This window comes from Ambystoma mexicanum, chromosome 6p, assembly GCF_040938575.1.
Source record: "Ambystoma mexicanum isolate Mex_15411 chromosome 6p, UKY_AmexF1_1, whole genome shotgun sequence".
NCBI classification, from domain to species: Eukaryota; Metazoa; Chordata; class Amphibia; order Caudata; family Ambystomatidae; genus Ambystoma; species Ambystoma mexicanum.
Window position 1 is genome coordinate 1,127,500,377 of NC_090935.1, and position 18,085 is coordinate 1,127,518,461.

At 49.2% G+C, this 18,085-nt stretch overlaps 1 protein-coding gene across 5 annotated transcripts in view; it reads left to right on the plus strand.

Annotated features, from left to right (window-relative positions):
• The window catches only part of PUM3 (pumilio RNA binding family member 3), a 965,563-nt gene that overhangs the window by 598,051 nt on the left and 349,427 nt on the right, over positions 1–18,085 (plus strand). For all 5 annotated transcript variants that reach the window (XM_069625739.1, XM_069625741.1, XM_069625737.1 and 2 more), the window contains one exon: positions 4,732–4,785. In XM_069625739.1, the coding sequence (XP_069481840.1) occupies positions 4,732–4,785 (54 nt within the window). The remainder of the gene's footprint in view (positions 1–4,731; positions 4,786–18,085) is intronic.

The window sequence follows — 18,085 nt, forward strand, 5'->3', positions numbered from 1 at the left end:
ATCACCATGTCATTCGCTTCTCCATCTCCCCATACTCCAAGCAGGAACTTCGTCCCACTCCCCTACCGCCGGCTCTAGCTCGGAGCACCCGCAAGATAACCAAATAAATCCTAACACCCTATCTAGAATCACATGCATTCAGACCTCCATTCTCCAACGACCCAAGTGCTCTTGCAGATACCTACAACGCTGCACTCACACAAGCAATTGATGCTACAGCACTGCTAGTGCTGCGAAAAGCAAAACAGGTAAGAGACAACTCCTGATGCACCCCAAAGCTACTGGAACTACATTCCAAGAAACCTATCGCCCTCTCCACCTGGCAAACTAATCCATCAGACCCTGCAAAATCTGAATTCTGCAAAATCTCAGTTGAATAAAAAAAGTAATCATCCTAGCCAAAGCGGCCTCCTTCAACACCAGGATTGCCAACGCGTAATCAGGATCCAAGGAGATGTTCGCCATATTCAGGGAACTTGAAGCCCAGCCCCAAACACACAGCCCATCCTCAAGGACGAGGGGTGGTGTTCAAACATCCAAACTGCAGCCATGCTGGACAAATTAGACCTATTGCACAATAAAATCAGAAACAACCAGAAGGCCCAAAGCATTCCACAATACGATGCCCCATCCACTGCCACAGATAACCTCTCCTCCCAGGACACACACACGTTTCTCCTTCAAGGATGTCCCTGAACTTGAAGTCCTAACCCTTCTCAAAAACCTGAAAACAGCAATCTGCAACTATCATCAAAGACTGTGCTGCCCCACTGGCGCCATTCCTCGCTGCCTTTTATAAATGCCTCCTTCGCCTCAGCATCTGTCCTCTCATGCCTCAAGGAACCATGGGTTTGCCCAGCATTAAAATGACACTTGACCCCACACTCCCCAACTACAGACCCATAAGTCACCTTTCTTTTATAAATTCTGGATAAAGCAGCTTACCTTCAGGTCCAACACTTCCTTGAGACCCATCACATTCACTCCCTACGACAGTCCGGTTTCGGCCTGGTCATGGCACGGAATCCACCTTGCTGGACCTGAAAAACCAACTGAATGAGATTAATGACGCAGGCAAACCAGCACTACTCCTTAACTTATCGGCTGCTTTTGATTTAGTAGATCATAACATTCTGTCATCTCACCACTTCAGCTCATTTCTCAACCAGTGCCATAGCATAGATTACCTCCTTCCTTGAGGGAAGAGCCGTGGCAGTAGTCTCAGATCAGACCTGTGCTGGTCCCGTCACTATCCATTGCGGAGTCCCAGAGGGCTTCTGCATCTCTCCTACGCTCCAACATCTTCACCAGACCCCTCTTTGACATTCTGGACACCATTGGCATTGCTTACACCAACTATGCCGATGATGCACAAATTCTTCTCCATCTCTCTGGAAACTACGAGACATATTCCAGGGCTATGAACAGCCACCTTTCAACCTTGGATGGCAACTAACTGGCTCTGCCTCAATGGAGGCAAAACCGAAATCCTCTTGGTAGGACCCAATGAAACCTTGAATAAACTCAACAGCCAAAATAAAAACTTCACCATTGACAACGTACTGATCCCAGTATCATCTGTAAAAACCTTAGTCTGTTTAGACGCTACTGTCGCAAGTCGGCGATATCTCCTCTGCAGCTTAATCCACCAAGCTACTCAACGCAGCTAAACCATTTCTGTTTACGGAGAACTGCCTCTCCATTGCCAGAGTTCTAGTTGGATCAAGACTAGACTACTGTAACGTCCTCTTCGCCGGTACCTCAGCAGAGAACCTACGCAAACTGCAAATAATCTAGAACCAATGCTCTCTGAGCAGCCCTCAGCATACCTAACCGAGAACACCTCTCCATAGCAAGAAGAGAAGCCCACTGGCTCCCCATTAAAGCGTGCCTTGTGTTCAAAACTCACTATCACACACAAGTGTCTCAACCACACAGCCCCCCCTATCTCTCACACAAAGTGATTAAAGCTGGCTCTTCAAGACCTACCAGAACTCCATACCCCCACAGACTTGTAATTCCCTGGGACAAATGCACCAAAGCAGGTGGCTCCAGCTTCCCCTTCATTGCTTCCAGGAAATAGAATTCCTTGCCACACCCGCTAAGAGCCGAGCCCTCCCACCTCGCTTTCAGCAAAGCCTTCAAAACATGGCTGTTAACATGTAATGTCATCCTGTATACCACGGTCTTTTCATTCTGCATGTACTCGCCTGTAACTAAGCAAACACATATACAGATCCAACTCTACCTAGAATCCAACGCAATTCTAGGCAAAAGGCAATCTGGATTCCGTAAGGCACACAGAACTGAAATCGCCCTTCTAGACCTAAAAAATGAAATTACTAACATCCTCGACAAGGGCAAGCCTGCCCTCCTCCTCGACCTATCAGCAGCATTTGACCTAGTAGATCACGACACTCACCAATCATCTAACACAAGCAGCACACTTTTCTAAGGACGCGGCCTCATGGGTAACCTCCTTCCTACAAGGCAGAGCTATGAAAGTCTTCTCCAACACAGCTCATGCTGCGCCATCCATCATCCACTGTGGGGTTCCTCAAGGCTCCTGCACGGCCCCTACGCTATACAACCTCTTTACTAAGCCCTATTCGACAAACTGGACGCTATGGGGATCACTTACACGAACTATGCTGACGACACGCAGATACTCCTGCCCCTGACTGGTAACTATCATCAAGACTCCACCTCCCTCCAACTAATCTACTCCACCATACAAGCCTGGATGGCCACCAACGGACTCTGCTTGAATGGGGACAAAACTGCAATCCTCATCTTAGGCCAGAAGCCCACCCTTGCCAACCTTAACCCACTTTACACTAACTTTAGCATAGACAACTGCACTAACCCAGTCCTATCATCAGTTAAAACACTAGGAGTTCACATAGATGCCACCCTATCTATGGATAAACAAGTAAGCTCAATCGTCTCGGTCTCGGCATCAGCATTGAGCACTAAACTCATCAATGCTATAAAACCGTTCCTAACAAAAGAAAACTGCCTGTCCATCGCAAGAGCCACAATTGGAGCCAAACTGGACTACTGCAACGCGCTTCTAGCCGGCACCTCCAAGAACAACCTAGCAAGGCTCCAAACCACCCAAAATAATGCTCTTAGAGCAGCACTCAGCATACCTAAAAGAGAGCACATCACCCTAGCCAGGAAAGCCGTCCATTGGCTCCCAGTCAAGGATAGGATTGCTTTCTAAATCCTCACCACAACGCATAAATGCATCAACCTCACAGCACCATCCTACCTATCTGACACACTGTCTAGATCCCAATCCACAAGACCAACCAGATCCACATACGCCAACCGTCTCACCATACCACGCATCAATAGATCCAAAGCAGGAGGTATAAGCTTCCCATACCTAGCACCCAAGCTTTGGAACCCACTGCCCACCAACCTCAGAGCAGAATCATCCCTCCTCTCCTTTCGGAAACAACTTAAAACTGCTCTCTTCAACTAACTTGTGCACCTGACCACCTCTGTGTTCTCTATGTACATATACTTAAGCATAACCACTGTGTTCTCTATGTACATATACTTGAGCAACCATTGCCCAATGTAACCAAGGGTACAACTGCGTGTAACTAAGTTTAAGAAACACTGTAACCAGCGCCACGATGCCTTCGGTCTGATGTGCGCTTAACAAATGTGAATAAATAAACTGTCGAACATCTGTAACAGCACTGCGATGCATACGGGCCGTTGTGCACTTTATAAAATAAAAATAAGTGTTACATGATCATCTTCATTTATTGGAACAATTGCTTTCCATGTTTGCCTGGTCACTACATTGACCACTTTTTAATTTAAAGTTTGTGTGGGGGAATGTGAAGATATTTGGACTTTATTGATCAAACATATCAGCATTAGTGCATGTTGATCAGATAATGGTTACATTTTGTGTTCCCTTACTTCCTCTTGCTCTCGGAATTCAAAATGATGCTTCAGTAGGATCCCTGAGATCAGTTCCATGTCATTTCATTGCGGGATGAAACGACGATGGGTTTTTCTCCGTTGATATTTCAACTCGAAAACTCTACATTTTTTATTTTTGTGGGGTTCCCCCAACCCACATTCCCTCTAATTATTTAACTATTCCCGAACACTCACACCCATCTATCTTTTTTTAACCCCACTACAAAATTCGATGATTTTTTACGTTGAAATTACACCGGTGAAAAATCCAGCATCCTTTCATCCCACGATGAAAGGACGGTGTACCCTGAAATCCACTTGACTTTGAAGAACGGAGGTATTGGACATCCAGCGCATCAAAGAAAAGCTTCTTACATTTACAAATTGTGCACGTTGTCAGTATTATAACATACCTTGACCCCATAGAAAAAGATTGAATAAAGTCAACTACCATCAAAACAGAAATGCAATTACTAGTTTGAGGTCTGCATCATTCATTTAAGAAATGTCTGAACTTGAGATCTGATTTGAACCAAATGGGTAAATGGCTTCCAGATTAATTTTTATGTTCCATGTACTAAAATGGGTGTTGGGTGTATAATTCTCCATATGAAAAAACTCTTAACTTGCTCAAATAAGTAATGCATGTATCATCATTTTAAAGAAAGTTTTTGGTTAATCCATTAAGTAGAGTATCTTGATGAAAATCGCTGAATTTATCATTTGTGAACTTATGTTGAATTGCATTAGTTCAAGTTGTTAATTGAATGTGCTTTTCTTTCATAGGACAGAAAAGTCATTATAAAAACCATGAAGACTTACATTGAAAAAATTGCCACGGTAAGCATTAAGGGCTGACTCTTAATACGTAATACAAAAAGATGTTGATGTTATGTGTGCATTTGTGAACAGGACCCTACAACTTGTCCCAATAGATACTTGTATATTGAAAGCAGATGGATGAGGGCAGCAACTCGTAACTTGCTTTCCTGTATCCGTGCCTTCTGTGATATGTCGTCTCTACTTGATACTCGGCTTTGTTTTTGCTTTCATTATTTGTTTAGCGCTTAATGCCTTGCTCAGTTGTAACTTTTAGTTTTTTCAGCTCCCTCTCCTTCATGAAGTACTATAGTTCTGCTTGTATGCAAATAGTCCTTTGTTAGTCATTGGCTTTCTGCCTACATTGCTTTCAACCAGACCATGGTTGACAAGCCTGTAGGGCGTGCGGCTCGCTGTCCTCGAAAGCGCTGAAGAACAGACTAGCCAGGTGGAGGGAGCTCTTTCAGCAGTCTCCTTCTGAGGATCTCGAGAACTTCGTGAAACATCGATCCAGGCCTGAGGTAGGGCCTATATTTGTATCTGCATTCCGGTAGGGAGACTCCTTCCCATGGACTCTCCTGCGCAGGAGGGACCGGTTGGGTACTTCTACCAACACACGCACCTAGGCTTTCACAGCTACCGGCCTCTGGGCTGAGGGGGATACGGATCCTCTCGGTGCCAGTGTTGAGGGGCCGCTAGAATCTTACCGGGCTTACGCCCGAGGGGCTCCGCCCTTGTACCGGCGGCATGGCCGAGGGGCTACGCCCTGTTACCGGCAGTGCATCTGAGGGGGCACCTGAACGCAGCTCTAATGACCCCGGGTCGAGGTTGGTACACCTACCGGGCCTGTGCCCAAGGAGCCGGACAAGTTGCGCGCCTCACACATAAGAGACCGATGTGCCAGAAAAGGACACCCGTTCGACGCCTCTGCATGACTTTGGCGAAGAACGAGTATCGAGGTGGGACTGGCATCAACCAGGGATGTGGCCTATGGCCTACCGTTCTTATTCGCAAGGCTGTTTTCCCTTGCGTCCGTATGACCAGGGTCGGCAGCGGCCTCAGCTGCCTCTAGCTACCCCGTCTGTTCCCTCCTCCTATTCAGCCAGCGAGGACTGGATCTTCGAGAGGTTCCTCGGCCTCATGAAGTCTCCACAGATGGGGGGGCTTTCATCAAGGACGCAGTCAGGGAAGTCCTTCCCGCCATGCTAGCGGCACCACAGACTCTGCAGGCTCCTCGGCCTACTCTGCAGGTGGTTCCATACCAGCCTCCATCTCTTCCTCAGCCTCCGGCTGTGGTCCCAGTGCCCCAGCCTCCAGCACCGGATACTCCTCCTCCACAGCATCCCCCAGACCCTCTGGATACTGATGAGGAAGAGGATCCTGACACACAATCAGCCAGGGCCTTCCACGAGCGTCTCTCGGGCCTGGTGGAATACCTTGGCCTCACCCAGCCCCAGGTAGAACAGCCGGCAGAGGGCGCTGAATCCTCACAAGGCGCCCTTTTGCCAGAAGGGGGATTCCACTGCCAACCGAGTAGTCTCCCTCGCCAAGAAGGGTGGGCTCAAACCCTACTCTGTCCTGCCATTCACCCGCCGCCTGGACGCCAAGTACAGGCAGATGGAGGGGGGGGGATACACTCTTGCTCTCCTCCCATCCTCAGCCACACTCTTCAGTGATCGCTGCGGCATCACTGTACTCCAAGCCTCAGTCGTCCTAGTCATCTACTGCACTATTAGGCAAGGAGGAGAAAATCTTGAAGGCATACGGTAAGAAGCTGTATTCCAATGCTTCCTTGCATCTGAGCCAGGCCAACAAAGGCACCATGCTGGCAGCCGCCAACTAGAGATTATGGCGGGAGGGCCATTTCCGACTTCCTCCCGGAACTCCCCGCCCACAGCCAATCGCGTTTTAAGGTGGGGCTAGCCAAAGCCAAGCTTGTGGCGCAGGATATCATGGAGTCCACCCTAGCACACATTGATACATCTGGACGTGCCATCTGTATTGCCACAGACATGAAGGATGGCCTGGCTCCGGGCAACCAAGTTCAACCCAGATGTTCAGGAACGCATTCTAGATCTGCCCTTTGAGGGCAGTGACCTCTTTCACTCCAACACAGACTAGGAGCTGGATAAAGAGAAAAACGGCTCTGACAGCTAAGTCTTTATCCATACTGACAAAGGCCACGCCCAAAGTGTAATCCCAGTCTCAGCAACGCTCGGATAAGGGTCGCATATCTGGAGGCTTCCGCGGCTTCCAGGAACAGAGGTCTAGGCAGCCGGAACGCTCGCCGACCTGCCGAATCGGCGCAAGCATCAAAAAGGGATTGGGGGGGTGGGGGGGGGGCAGCAAGGGCTTTTTCCAGTCCCCCCCCTCCTCCGCCTCTGCCTCCGAGGGTAAGAAGTCGGGACACACCCCTCCGAGTCCACGTGTCGCCAGTGGGGGGCAGGCTTGCTCTTCACACACACTTTTGGCGACAGAACTTTGCGGACCCCTGGATCCAGTCAGTAGTCTCCTCAGGGTATAGTCTACCTATTTCTGCCTCTCCTATCGTCCTCTCCCTCATTTTGGGACAGCAACTCTATTGGCGCACATTTGGTCGCTCGTCCTGAGCCAGGCCGTGGAGGAAGTCACAGCCTCCCAGAGAGGCTTGGGCTTTTACTCCAGGATCTTCGCCATTCAGAAAGAACCAGGCTGGCCTGAGAGTTGTACTGGACCTCTCCACCCTCAACCTCTCCTTACCTCTTCAGAGATTCAAGATGGTTACGTCAGCCTTTATTGCAGAGACATTGGGCAGGGGAGACTGGATGTGCTCCCTGGATCTGAAGGACGCATATCTGCATCTCCTGATCTGGCAACCCCATCGTTCTTTCCTATGGTTCAGGATCATGGGCTGACATTTTCAGTACAAGGTCCTCCCTTTTGGCCTCAACTTGGCCCCCATGGTCTCTATCAGACTCATGCCTGCTGTGGCAGGCCCCCTCCGGGCCTCCATATATACCCCTACCTAGATGACTGGCTCGTCGGGGCTACATCTCAAGAAACCGTTTACCACTCCTCCCATGCACTCATGAACACGCTACCCGACCTGGGATTTTCGCTCAATCTCAGGAAATCACAGCTGCAACCCACGCAGTCTTTGACCTTCCTGGGCATCATCTGGGACACTCGCTCCGAGAGGGTCTTCCCCTCGGAGGACAAGATCTCGGCCATCAGGAGGGCTAAGTCCCGCTTTCTCAGCCGAGGCGCTACTTCGGCTTGGTGGTACCAGCATCTCCTGGGTCTTTTTGCAGCGGTACGGTTGGCCGTCCCCCACACGACTCAGGATGAGGAGGATTCAGCTCCACTTCTCAGCGTCGTGGAACCAGGAGAGGGGATCTCAGGACGAAATCAAGATCCCCATTTCTCTCCACCCGGACCTCACATGGTGGTCCAAGGACTGCAACCTGCGGAAAGGCAAGCCCTTCAGGCCCCCTGTCCCGCAGGTGACGATTACCAGGTGGGGAGCCACCCTGGAGGATCTCGGTCCACGGCACGTGGACCCGTCGGGAACAAGATTACCACATCAATTGGCTGGAACTGAACGCCATCTGGCTAGTGCTCAGCCTTCCTCCCACGTCTCAAGGGAAGGGTTGTCCTCATCCAGACAGAAAATTCGACCATTATGTACTAAATCAACAAGCAAGGGAGGGACCACGTCCCCATCCCTGTGCAGACTGGCGATCAACATGTGGGAATGGGCCTTGGAGAAGGAGATTTTCCTCACAGCAGTCCACCTTCTGGGGGAATCCAACCTGGAAGCGGACATCTACGAGTGCCAACTGAACAACCGTGTTGCACAGGAGATCTTCCACAGGTGGATCTCTTTGCCACCAGGCACAACAAGAAATGCCCCCAGTTTGCCTCCTGGCAGGGGCAGGGCCTAGGCTCCTTGGGTGACGCCTTATGGCTCCAGTGGAATGGCATGTCAGCACACGCCTTCCCACCCACTCCACTGATTCACAGAGTGCTTTGCAAGATCATGGAGTCTCACCAACTCAACATCCTGGTGGCCCCGTGGTGGCCAGCCAGGCCATGGTTCTCTGAGCTGCTCAGCCTCTTGGAGGTCCCTCCAATCCACCTCCCGACGGGCCCACCACATCGTATGACTCAGCAGGGGGGCAAGGTCGTCCACGCCGCCCCTCAGAAGCTGGCCCTCACAGCGTGGTTCCTGAGCAGGTGACGCTCAATCACCTCAACCTGTCCCAAGCCAATCTGGAAATCATACAGGGGGCTAGGAGCAAGGCTATCTACCAGCCCATCAGGAAGCCACATCCCGTGTGCGATTTGAACCTAGTCTTGGGCACCCTCCCGCGCAAGCCCTTTGAGCCTATGGCATCCGTGGACATCGGGCTGGTCACCATCAGGACGGCTCTGCTAGTCGGGCTCACATCGGCACGCAGGGCGAGCTAGATCCAGTCCCTAGTCGCTTCAGAGCCATACACTACCTTTGACAAGGACAAAGTGGTCCTGGTCACCCATTCGGCATTTCAGCCTTTCACTTAAACGAGGAGATCGCCCTTCCTACATTCTTTGCTGACCCGAAGGACGAGCCTCTGCACTGTCTAGGTGTCAGGCGTACCCTGAAATTGTACCTGGACAGGACCAAGGGCTTCCGCAAGTCGGATGCCTGGTTCATCACTTTTGGAGGCGACGGGCAATCAGGCCTCCAAAGCCTCCATTTCCCGCTGGATGGTCTCGCCCATCAAGGAAGCGTACGAGGGCCGGCATAAACCCCTTCCGGCGAACATGCATGCCCACAAAGTCGGGGCCAAGGCAACGGCCATCGTCTTTCAGCGCCATGTCCCCTGGCAGGTCCTAAGCAGGGCGGCCACATGGGCCACTCCATCGGCTTTCTGCAAGCATTACTGTTTGGATGCCGGCTCCAGGTCAGATGCGGCTTTCGGACAGGCGGTTCTCCGGAACCTGTTTGCTTAAGGAGGGTCTCCTCTCCACCCTGGGGCTACATTCATTTGTGATCGCCCATGCAGTATGGAGGAAAGGGGACGGGGCGTAAGAGTAATAAGTTACTCACCAAAGTGACTAATTTACTCTTAGTCCATAGTCCCCTTTCCTCCATACGTCCCACCATTCCCCCCCCCAAAAATAATCTGGTGTCATTAGGCAATGATAAACCAATTGTCGACGTGTCTTAGGGGACTGTGGTGTGGCGCTGGAGGGCCGAGTCAGGGCAGCGCATGCTCCCAGAGCCGCGCCTCTAAATTAAGATGGGAAGAAGATTTTTCTGGTGAAAAAGATTCCGTCTCCCGTCCCTCGCGAGGGATGCCCATGCAGTATGGAGGAAAGGGGACTATGGACTAAGAGTACGTTAGTCACTACGGTGAGTAACTTGTAATTTTTTGGTTATCGAAGTAAGGGCCATATCCGTTGCTGAAATAACAATCCAGACGCACGCATATGCATATAGGACAAAGTGTAAAGCAATACAAAATATTGTCGCTGAAGGCGATATGGCTATTGGTACTGATGCTGACCACCCGGTAGCCAATCTGCTCAGAGCTAAGCATCCAAAGTCTCACATTGTTAACCAAGAGTCCCCATGACAGCAATCCCCTGAAGCTTTAGTTGCTGCTCGTCAGCGAGGCCCTGAGGGGCTGACGCCACATGCAGGGAGAATGGGGGTATAAATGCCGGTGTAACCTGAGGAAGTAGCGCAAAGAAGCAGAAGCGATATCGATAGCCCCTCCCCAACAAGGCCCCCAAGCCACACAACCCACAATACACCCACTGGCCCAGGATAGGCAAGATTTCCCAGGGCCGTTATTGGACCCCCCCAGGGACTTGGCAACAAAGGCAGACTACACCTTGTACATGGGATCAACCAGTTCCCTGAAACGGTCAGTCTGTGCTGAACCAGAGGTGCTTGAAAGAGCTACGCTCCAGCGAGCATAGCTTGGCCAGCAACGTCTTCCAATCCGATAAAGTAGGCGATGAATTGGTTTTCCAGTTCAGGATCAAAAGCTTGCGGGCAGTAAAGAGCATGATGTGAAGGATTCACCCATAAGCTTATTCACATCATGCACCGTGAAGGAGACCTTGTGCCATACCTCCTTCTGGGCCCCAAACAACATAGAACTGGGGGACATCCCGAGCTAGGTGCCCTGGATGCGGGCGATCTGCCTCTGAACCATGCGCCAATAAGCAGCAATCAACGGACAAGACCATAAGGCATGCCACCATGGTACCCAATCCCCCAGAGCGTCGCCAATTTACTGGGTCTATAATAAATCTCGATCATTTTATATTGGATTTCCCTATTCCGAATGTTAAGGGAAACCGCCGGAATGGCTTAAAAAATTAATCAAATAGATCCCCCACAGTCCAGCACAATCTCGAGGTAATTAGCTAATTGTGTCGGAAGTGTATGATTACACCAACGTTGTCGGGGTTGTAGATGGTGTAGAACGTGCGCAAGCGCGGAATGGTCTGAATATTTGGTCCCAATTCAAGTTCAGTCTGCCCCGCTCGCCTGGAATGTTCTGTTGTGTGTGTGCGCGCGCGAATCACTGCTAGTAAGGTCCTTGTTGGGTTACAATTGGTGCAGTCACACTGTGTGTGAGGCTACACAACATTGATCTGCTTGGTATTCGGTAACTCACCTTTTGGTATAGGTCTGTACTACACAAATTGGTAGTGTGACTGAGCAGCTAGACCTATCTCAAGAGGGGTCAATGGGAGCTGCAGAGCTGTAAAGATTAAATCCATCAATGCAAGTAACCAAGTAACACATATGCTCCAGGTTTCAGTTATAAATAGATATTTAACATTAGTTTTAAATAAGCATTCTTTAAAAAGGCAATTCGTTGTAACAGTTCAAGTAAACTTTTGGAAATACTTTACAGAATCAATAAAGCTGGTGAATAATCTTTGGAAATGCACAATACACTTCTCCTACACCCTGAAGTAACTTCAATTACAGAATAGTATTTGCATTTATATTTCACGCTAATATACTTTGTATTCTGGGTTGCAGAAAAACATGGTTAGGAGAAATAAAAGGTTAGAATAGTTTCTTAATTGGAGGATTCCGTTGTCCTCACCTTTTTAAGTCTCGGTAAGCCTTTCCCAGCAGTAAAAGTATTCACAAGCTACCACCTATGGAGGGACAAGCATGAGAAGAGTGCCTTTATGTAGCCAAGACAGCCAAGGCTATTCGGACAAAGTCAATACTTCTGATGTACTTTTTGGATCAAAGTCTTTCACACAGTCGGATTGTTCAAAAGGAAATCACTGAAGACACACAAGCTGTTAAGACTGTGCAAAGGGGAGTTGTATCTCAAGTGAGACAGCACGACTTAAGGCAAGAAGGTAAGTACCTCCAAACCCCAAACAGTACCTCTGGTTAGAAGAGTGGTCCAGCTGTATTCCGTCTTGCTACTTTTATGCATACCCTGGTTCCTGAGCCTCAGTCGTGGGGACAAGAGGGAGGACGTCTGGCTCCTGCGGCAGTACTCTGGAAGATCATCTGCAAATACGGGCTCTTTGATTCATCGGCACTTTGCGATTTTCAGCGCTTCGCAAACAGCACTGATGCCGAACAAATCTCTGGTTGGACTGTCCTTGCTCCCTCGGTCCTGGACTCTGGTGAAGGGACTCTGGATTGGGATTTCCTGTTTCTGGAGTATCCTTCGGAGGCTCCTGGAGCTTTTGACTGGATTCGTTCCGCGGCAGGCTTTGCACTCTGCTATGGACACTCGTCCCCTGGCATTGGGCTTATGCAGTAACGGAAAGGCACAACAAATCGGGGATTGCGCCAAAGTGGAGTTTCTCGTTGTTAGTTGGTCCCACTAACCCAAACAAAGAAGCCCTCCCTTCCGGAGCTTCTGTCAATTTGAAAAAGGTCAGCACAGCAGCATGGCTTCACTGGTACTTTGAGGTCCATGAGGTTGCAGCGGGCTTCTCTTCACGATTTGTGCTTTGGATGTTTCTTCCAGTGGTCGACTCTGTCCGTAGTCCCAAAACCCTTGCCTTTCTAAGCAGGTTCTCCCATACATACACAGCCTATCTGTCAATTACACATTTTCAGGACAGCCAGCCAGTCAATCAGGACTGGTTTTGTTCGGGCACTTCTAGAGACAAAGGACAGGGGAGTTTTGGGAACTCCCTCACTTCCTTCTCTTCCAGACACACTGGACCCACGGTTGAAGCCCGCAAAATGCAAACTCCCAACGGGCTCAAATATGCCAATAAAGAACTCACAAAAAGAAAATGTCGAAAAAAGACGACCGTGCCGTTTTGACAAAATGGACACCCATGGGTTTCAATTCAACCACTGCTACCAGCCATTTAAAGTAGTGAGGGTAACAAAAAAATGTACATGAGAAAGTAGAATAAGGGGCTACTAAGTAACCCCTCAGCACTCGACATAAGATGTTGTGTGCTGGACCTACAAAGAGATAAGGTAAGTAAGATGCATTTCACCATACTATTTCTTGGAAACTGTAGTTCACTCAAGAAAGGGTATTTAAACCTTAAGAGAAATCCCAAGGACTTCTCGGTGACATGTCACCATAAAAAAAGCAGATGCCTATGTCGGACTCCAAAAACGGTGAAAACATAAAATCCAAATCGGGGAATAACACATGAGGGAGTGAGAAAAAGGTCCCACGCACTTGGGAGTTAAAATTAAAAAGTCAGAGCAGGGGGTCTCTAAGGTTGAAGGGAATTAGCACAGAAATTAAAATTCTCCCTAACAGTCCTGTACTGGAGCCAATCTGTTTCTCCCATCCCCAGCACCTGCCTAGCATCAGGGAAGTCAAGTGGGGTGTCCCCATCGTACAAGTCCATCGCCCTAACATGCAGCCAAGCTGACTCTTGGTTGGAGTGCAATTTGTGGGCCAGTCCGAAGGTTGGCAACGCTCGACGCCGTCCTCAATCTGTGCCATTATGCCAGTGTCAGCCCGACTATCAGATGCTCACTGATACTGTTGAGCAATTTGGCCGTGGGAAAACCCAGGACTGCAGATGGGGAGTACAGCGCCAGTAGGGACAGTTCCATGTCCCGCCAACTGGCCGGGTCCTTCAAATTGAGCCACTGCTTGGCCCAACACAGCTGGGCAGCCTGATTGTAGATCTACCATGCCGACACGGCCAGCCCCCTTTCAACCTTGTAGGCATGGAGAACCTCAAGCTTGAGTCTTGCCTTCTTGCCCCTCCAAATAAATGTACACATGTATTGGTCAAGCTCTCAAAACATGCGCTGTGTGGAAGGGCAGCATCGTGCCAGGTAGAGCTGCTCCGGTAGAGTTAATTTTGACGGCATTAATTCTGCCTATTAGGGGTACCGATGGAGCGTCCCACCTGACCAAATCGTGTTTAATCTTTTGGATGACTGGTGGATAATTCAGTTCCACAAGCCCACTAAGCGCCGGGCTAAGAGTAACCCCTAGATATTTAATATGGTTCAGTTGGAGCCGGAAGGGGGCAACCTCTCCAGGGTCCCAGGGGGATGTCCGTCCTAAGTGGGAGGATCTCAGATTTTGACCAGTTGATCTTCTGTCCTGCAACTACTGCAGCCGAGGTAGCGAGGTCATGCATGCAGTTGCTAACATACAAAAGGAGGGCATCAGCATATAGGGACCCCGATATTCCTTCTGCTCCCCCAGTATGCCCGACCACCCAGGATCCACACGTAGCTTCACTGCCAGAGGTTCTATGGTAAGGGTGTAGAGGAGGGAAGATAGTGAGCACCATTGTCGTGTACCAGTGTGAAGAGAAAAAGTGGCCAATGTGACCCAGTTAGTGACCACAGAGGCAGTCGGGCAGGTATAAAGGAGTTTGACCAATTTGAGGAACACAGGCGGAAAGTCGTAGGACTCTAGAACCTGAAACGGAAAAGGCCCATTGGACTTTATCGAATGCTTTCTCTGCATCACGTGTTACAATTACGTCCCCCGGATCTGCCTTGCCAATGATAATGTGGAGCAGCTGATGTACATTCAGAATGTCTGCCGCAAATGAAGCCTGTTTGGTCCCTGTGGATCAGCAGCAGGAGTATCCCCTCAATTGTCTTCGCAAGGCATTTCACCAGAATTTTAGCATTAGCGTTAATTAAAGAAATGGTGTGGTATGACCCACCGGCTCCAGGATCGCGTCCCTTATGAAATATCACAATGTTGGCTACCAACATCGTACTTTGCAAGTGGCCATAGGTACAGGCACCCTAAATCACAGACTCAAATGTTGGTGGCAAACGGTCTTCCAACGCCTTGTAATAGTCGATGGGCAGTCCATCGGGGCCAGACGACTTGCCAGACGAAAGGGACCAGATGGCCTGGATCACCTCTGCAGTAGTAATTGGGACATTGAGATAGTCTGTCTTGAGGTGAGCTGAGTGTAGATGGGTCATTCAATTGTCACAAGAAACTCCCGTATACAGTGGGTCTCAAGTGGTTCGGGCTTTGCATACCGAGTGCCGTAGTATTCTGCAAATTGATTATTTATGTTCTTGTCCCTGTTGGGGCTGATTCTCTATACTCTGGCCTGGTGGACAGATGTATAGAAGGCCAACCTATATTGTAACAGGGACAACTGGGGAGCTGTAGCCAAACCAGTTCAGGTAGCAGTGACAGGCGGTCAAGGCCGAGTTCTTCAGAGGTGGCGAGCTTGTAAAGGGTCCAGAATGTATAAAAGTAGTTAATTATTGGCCAAAACACACCATAGAAAAATGACTGCTAGCAAATAGTTATCACACAACACTAATAAAAATAGATACATGTATACATTCACTTATTAAAGGGCATAATATTAAACACCAACTCCTGCAAAGGAAAGGTAATATTATGCGCTCAAGGTGCACCGAGAATGGTCCCCAACTTTAATTGTCCAGCCCTAAGTTGTCTGGGGTAGTTCAGGTAAAAGTTCCACATAATCTTAGAAGCAGGAAAAATGCAGGTTGTCTTTGGGGGGTCCAGTGAAGGGTTCTTAGGGTTAGAGTACCAATTAAACTAGCTAACGGAAGTAGCCCAACTTTCGGAAGTCTAGCGCAAGCAAGCCTTGGCAAAGCCAAAAGTGTTAGAATAAAGTTTATTATAAGCCAGTTGAGTTATAATGGGAGTATAGGGGTAGGTAAAAAGCTCTAACTTACCCCCCGTGCTCCGATTCTTCCACAGACTTGGCAGGACAAAGGAAGAGGGTCTATGGTTGCTTTTCCCACCGAAAGTCAGTCCTCGATTTGCAGGGGTTGCAGGTTCTAGCTGATCTCCAGTTAGTGTCTTTCACTGTTGCAAGGACTTTAGGTTGAAGAATGCAGCAGAACTCGAAGCAGGACCCCTCTCAGGACTGCACTCTGGTCAGGTAAGTGATTTCAGACGGTGGTCACCGCAGCATAGCCACGTAAAGAGACTCAACTGCTGTGGTCATTCCTTCCCTTATATCTCGGGGTCCCCTCGAAGTTAGGTCACAGTGGTCCGTCTCGTAGGGCCAGCTGAGGATCCCCCAAGTTCCAGGTCGGAACTCGGAATGGTGATGCCAGCAGCACGATAGCCCAAAATGGTAGCTGGTCAGCCAGAGGACGGTCCCTGGACACTTCCGAAGGCTCTTTTTTGCAGGGTATTGAGCAGATGTCAGGAATGAATGTTCCCTCCACTCCCAGCGTCGCAGCCCCTTCGCAGGACTGCTAAAGATCTTCAGCAAGACAGGGCTCCTCCAGGACAGCAGTAGAGGTTGGTAGCCAGGCCTCCTTCCAACGGGTCTCTGGTTTCTTCTCAGGTCTCACAGCTGGATAGAAGTCTTGGCTCGTTCAGATTTCTTGAGGTTCTCTGAGGAATGGGTGTGTTGGGCAATGTTTGTATTCAGTACCCTTTGGGAACACTACACACAACTGACTACAGGTGTAAGTAAACCAACCTTTGGTATAAGTCTGTACTATACAGTTTTGGTAGCAGGGCTGAGCAGCCATGCTCATCTGAAGAGGGGAATGTGAGCAGTAATGATTTTACACAGAGGTCTACAATTGTAGGTGTTCAAATAAACTATTACACTCAGGTTTTCTTGGATAAATACTTATTAATTTATTTACCAGTCAGTTATAAAACATTCATTAGGAGGCAATCCTATATGACACACAAATATACTTCAGTACTGTACACTCTTTAAAAAAAGGTAGGTAAAAGATATTGGAACAAACGATTACAATTATTCTTAGACAGTGCTAGGAACTGAGGGAGGTGCCCGAAACTCCCTATGCTTAGTCTACTAGGAGACCCAAATGCACTCTGTTGCGATTGGCTGGCTGTCTGGCAAGGACAGCCACCCTGCTGGGTGAGTGACAGCTAAGCTGGAATGAAAGGGAGAAAACTGTTTAAAAGGCAAGTCTCTTGGCTTGGAAGGCAGAGTCGACCACTGAAATGAAAGAACAGAGGACGAGCTGGAAGAGGACAGCTGCTACAACTCCTGGACCGTTGGTTTGCCCGGTGAAGCCCTGCTGCGGCGCCTACTTGCGAAGTTCTAATCGACAGAGAAGCCCCTGCAAGGACGACTTCTCTCTTTGGGTTGGTGGGACCAATCAACTCCAAAAGTAAGCCACCTGGACACCCATCTCGGAGCTGGTTGAATTTCCTCAGAGTTACTGTAGGAAACCGTAGGACCAGGGAGAGGAACACAAGTTTGTGTGTTACTTACAGCCACCGGAATTGAAGTTTGTCAGTTGCGAGCTTTCGACAGTCCAAGTGCAGTGCAGGAGTCCCCCCGACGTCCTCCCTCTTGTCCCCACGACTGAGGCCCAGGAACAGCGAGATCTGCAGGAACTGCCAGGAACAGATGTCGTCAGCTGCTTCTTCATTGTAAGGTACTGTGAAATAAGACGGAGAAAATACCTCTCTCGGTGAAAGTGCTTGAAACTTTTTCAACTCTGAGGCCTAATCCGCTTGTGACCCAACATATGATTCTTCTTTTTACAAACTACTTCTGAGAACTTGTGCAGATACTTTACCTTTTACTTGCCAGAACCGCTTTATCCTGTCCAAGACTTTAGCCCATTGACTTCGGCCTAGCCTATTGAGTTGAATTGACTCTTCTCCAGCATGGGGTCTGGCATGGATTCACATGCTCATGAATATTCCCCGTCGTCAGGCTGGGAATCCTCGGTTTATTCCCCGTCAGGCTGGGAATCCTCGGTAAAGAAAAAATCAGTATCAGTTTCGTTTCTGATCTGTCTTTCGTAGTAGTAACCAATCACTGATCTCTGCGTCATACTGACCACAGCCAATGACTGCCCTATTACCTAAGCCCCGCCTCTGGCAGCCATCTTCAGATTTGGTAGCAC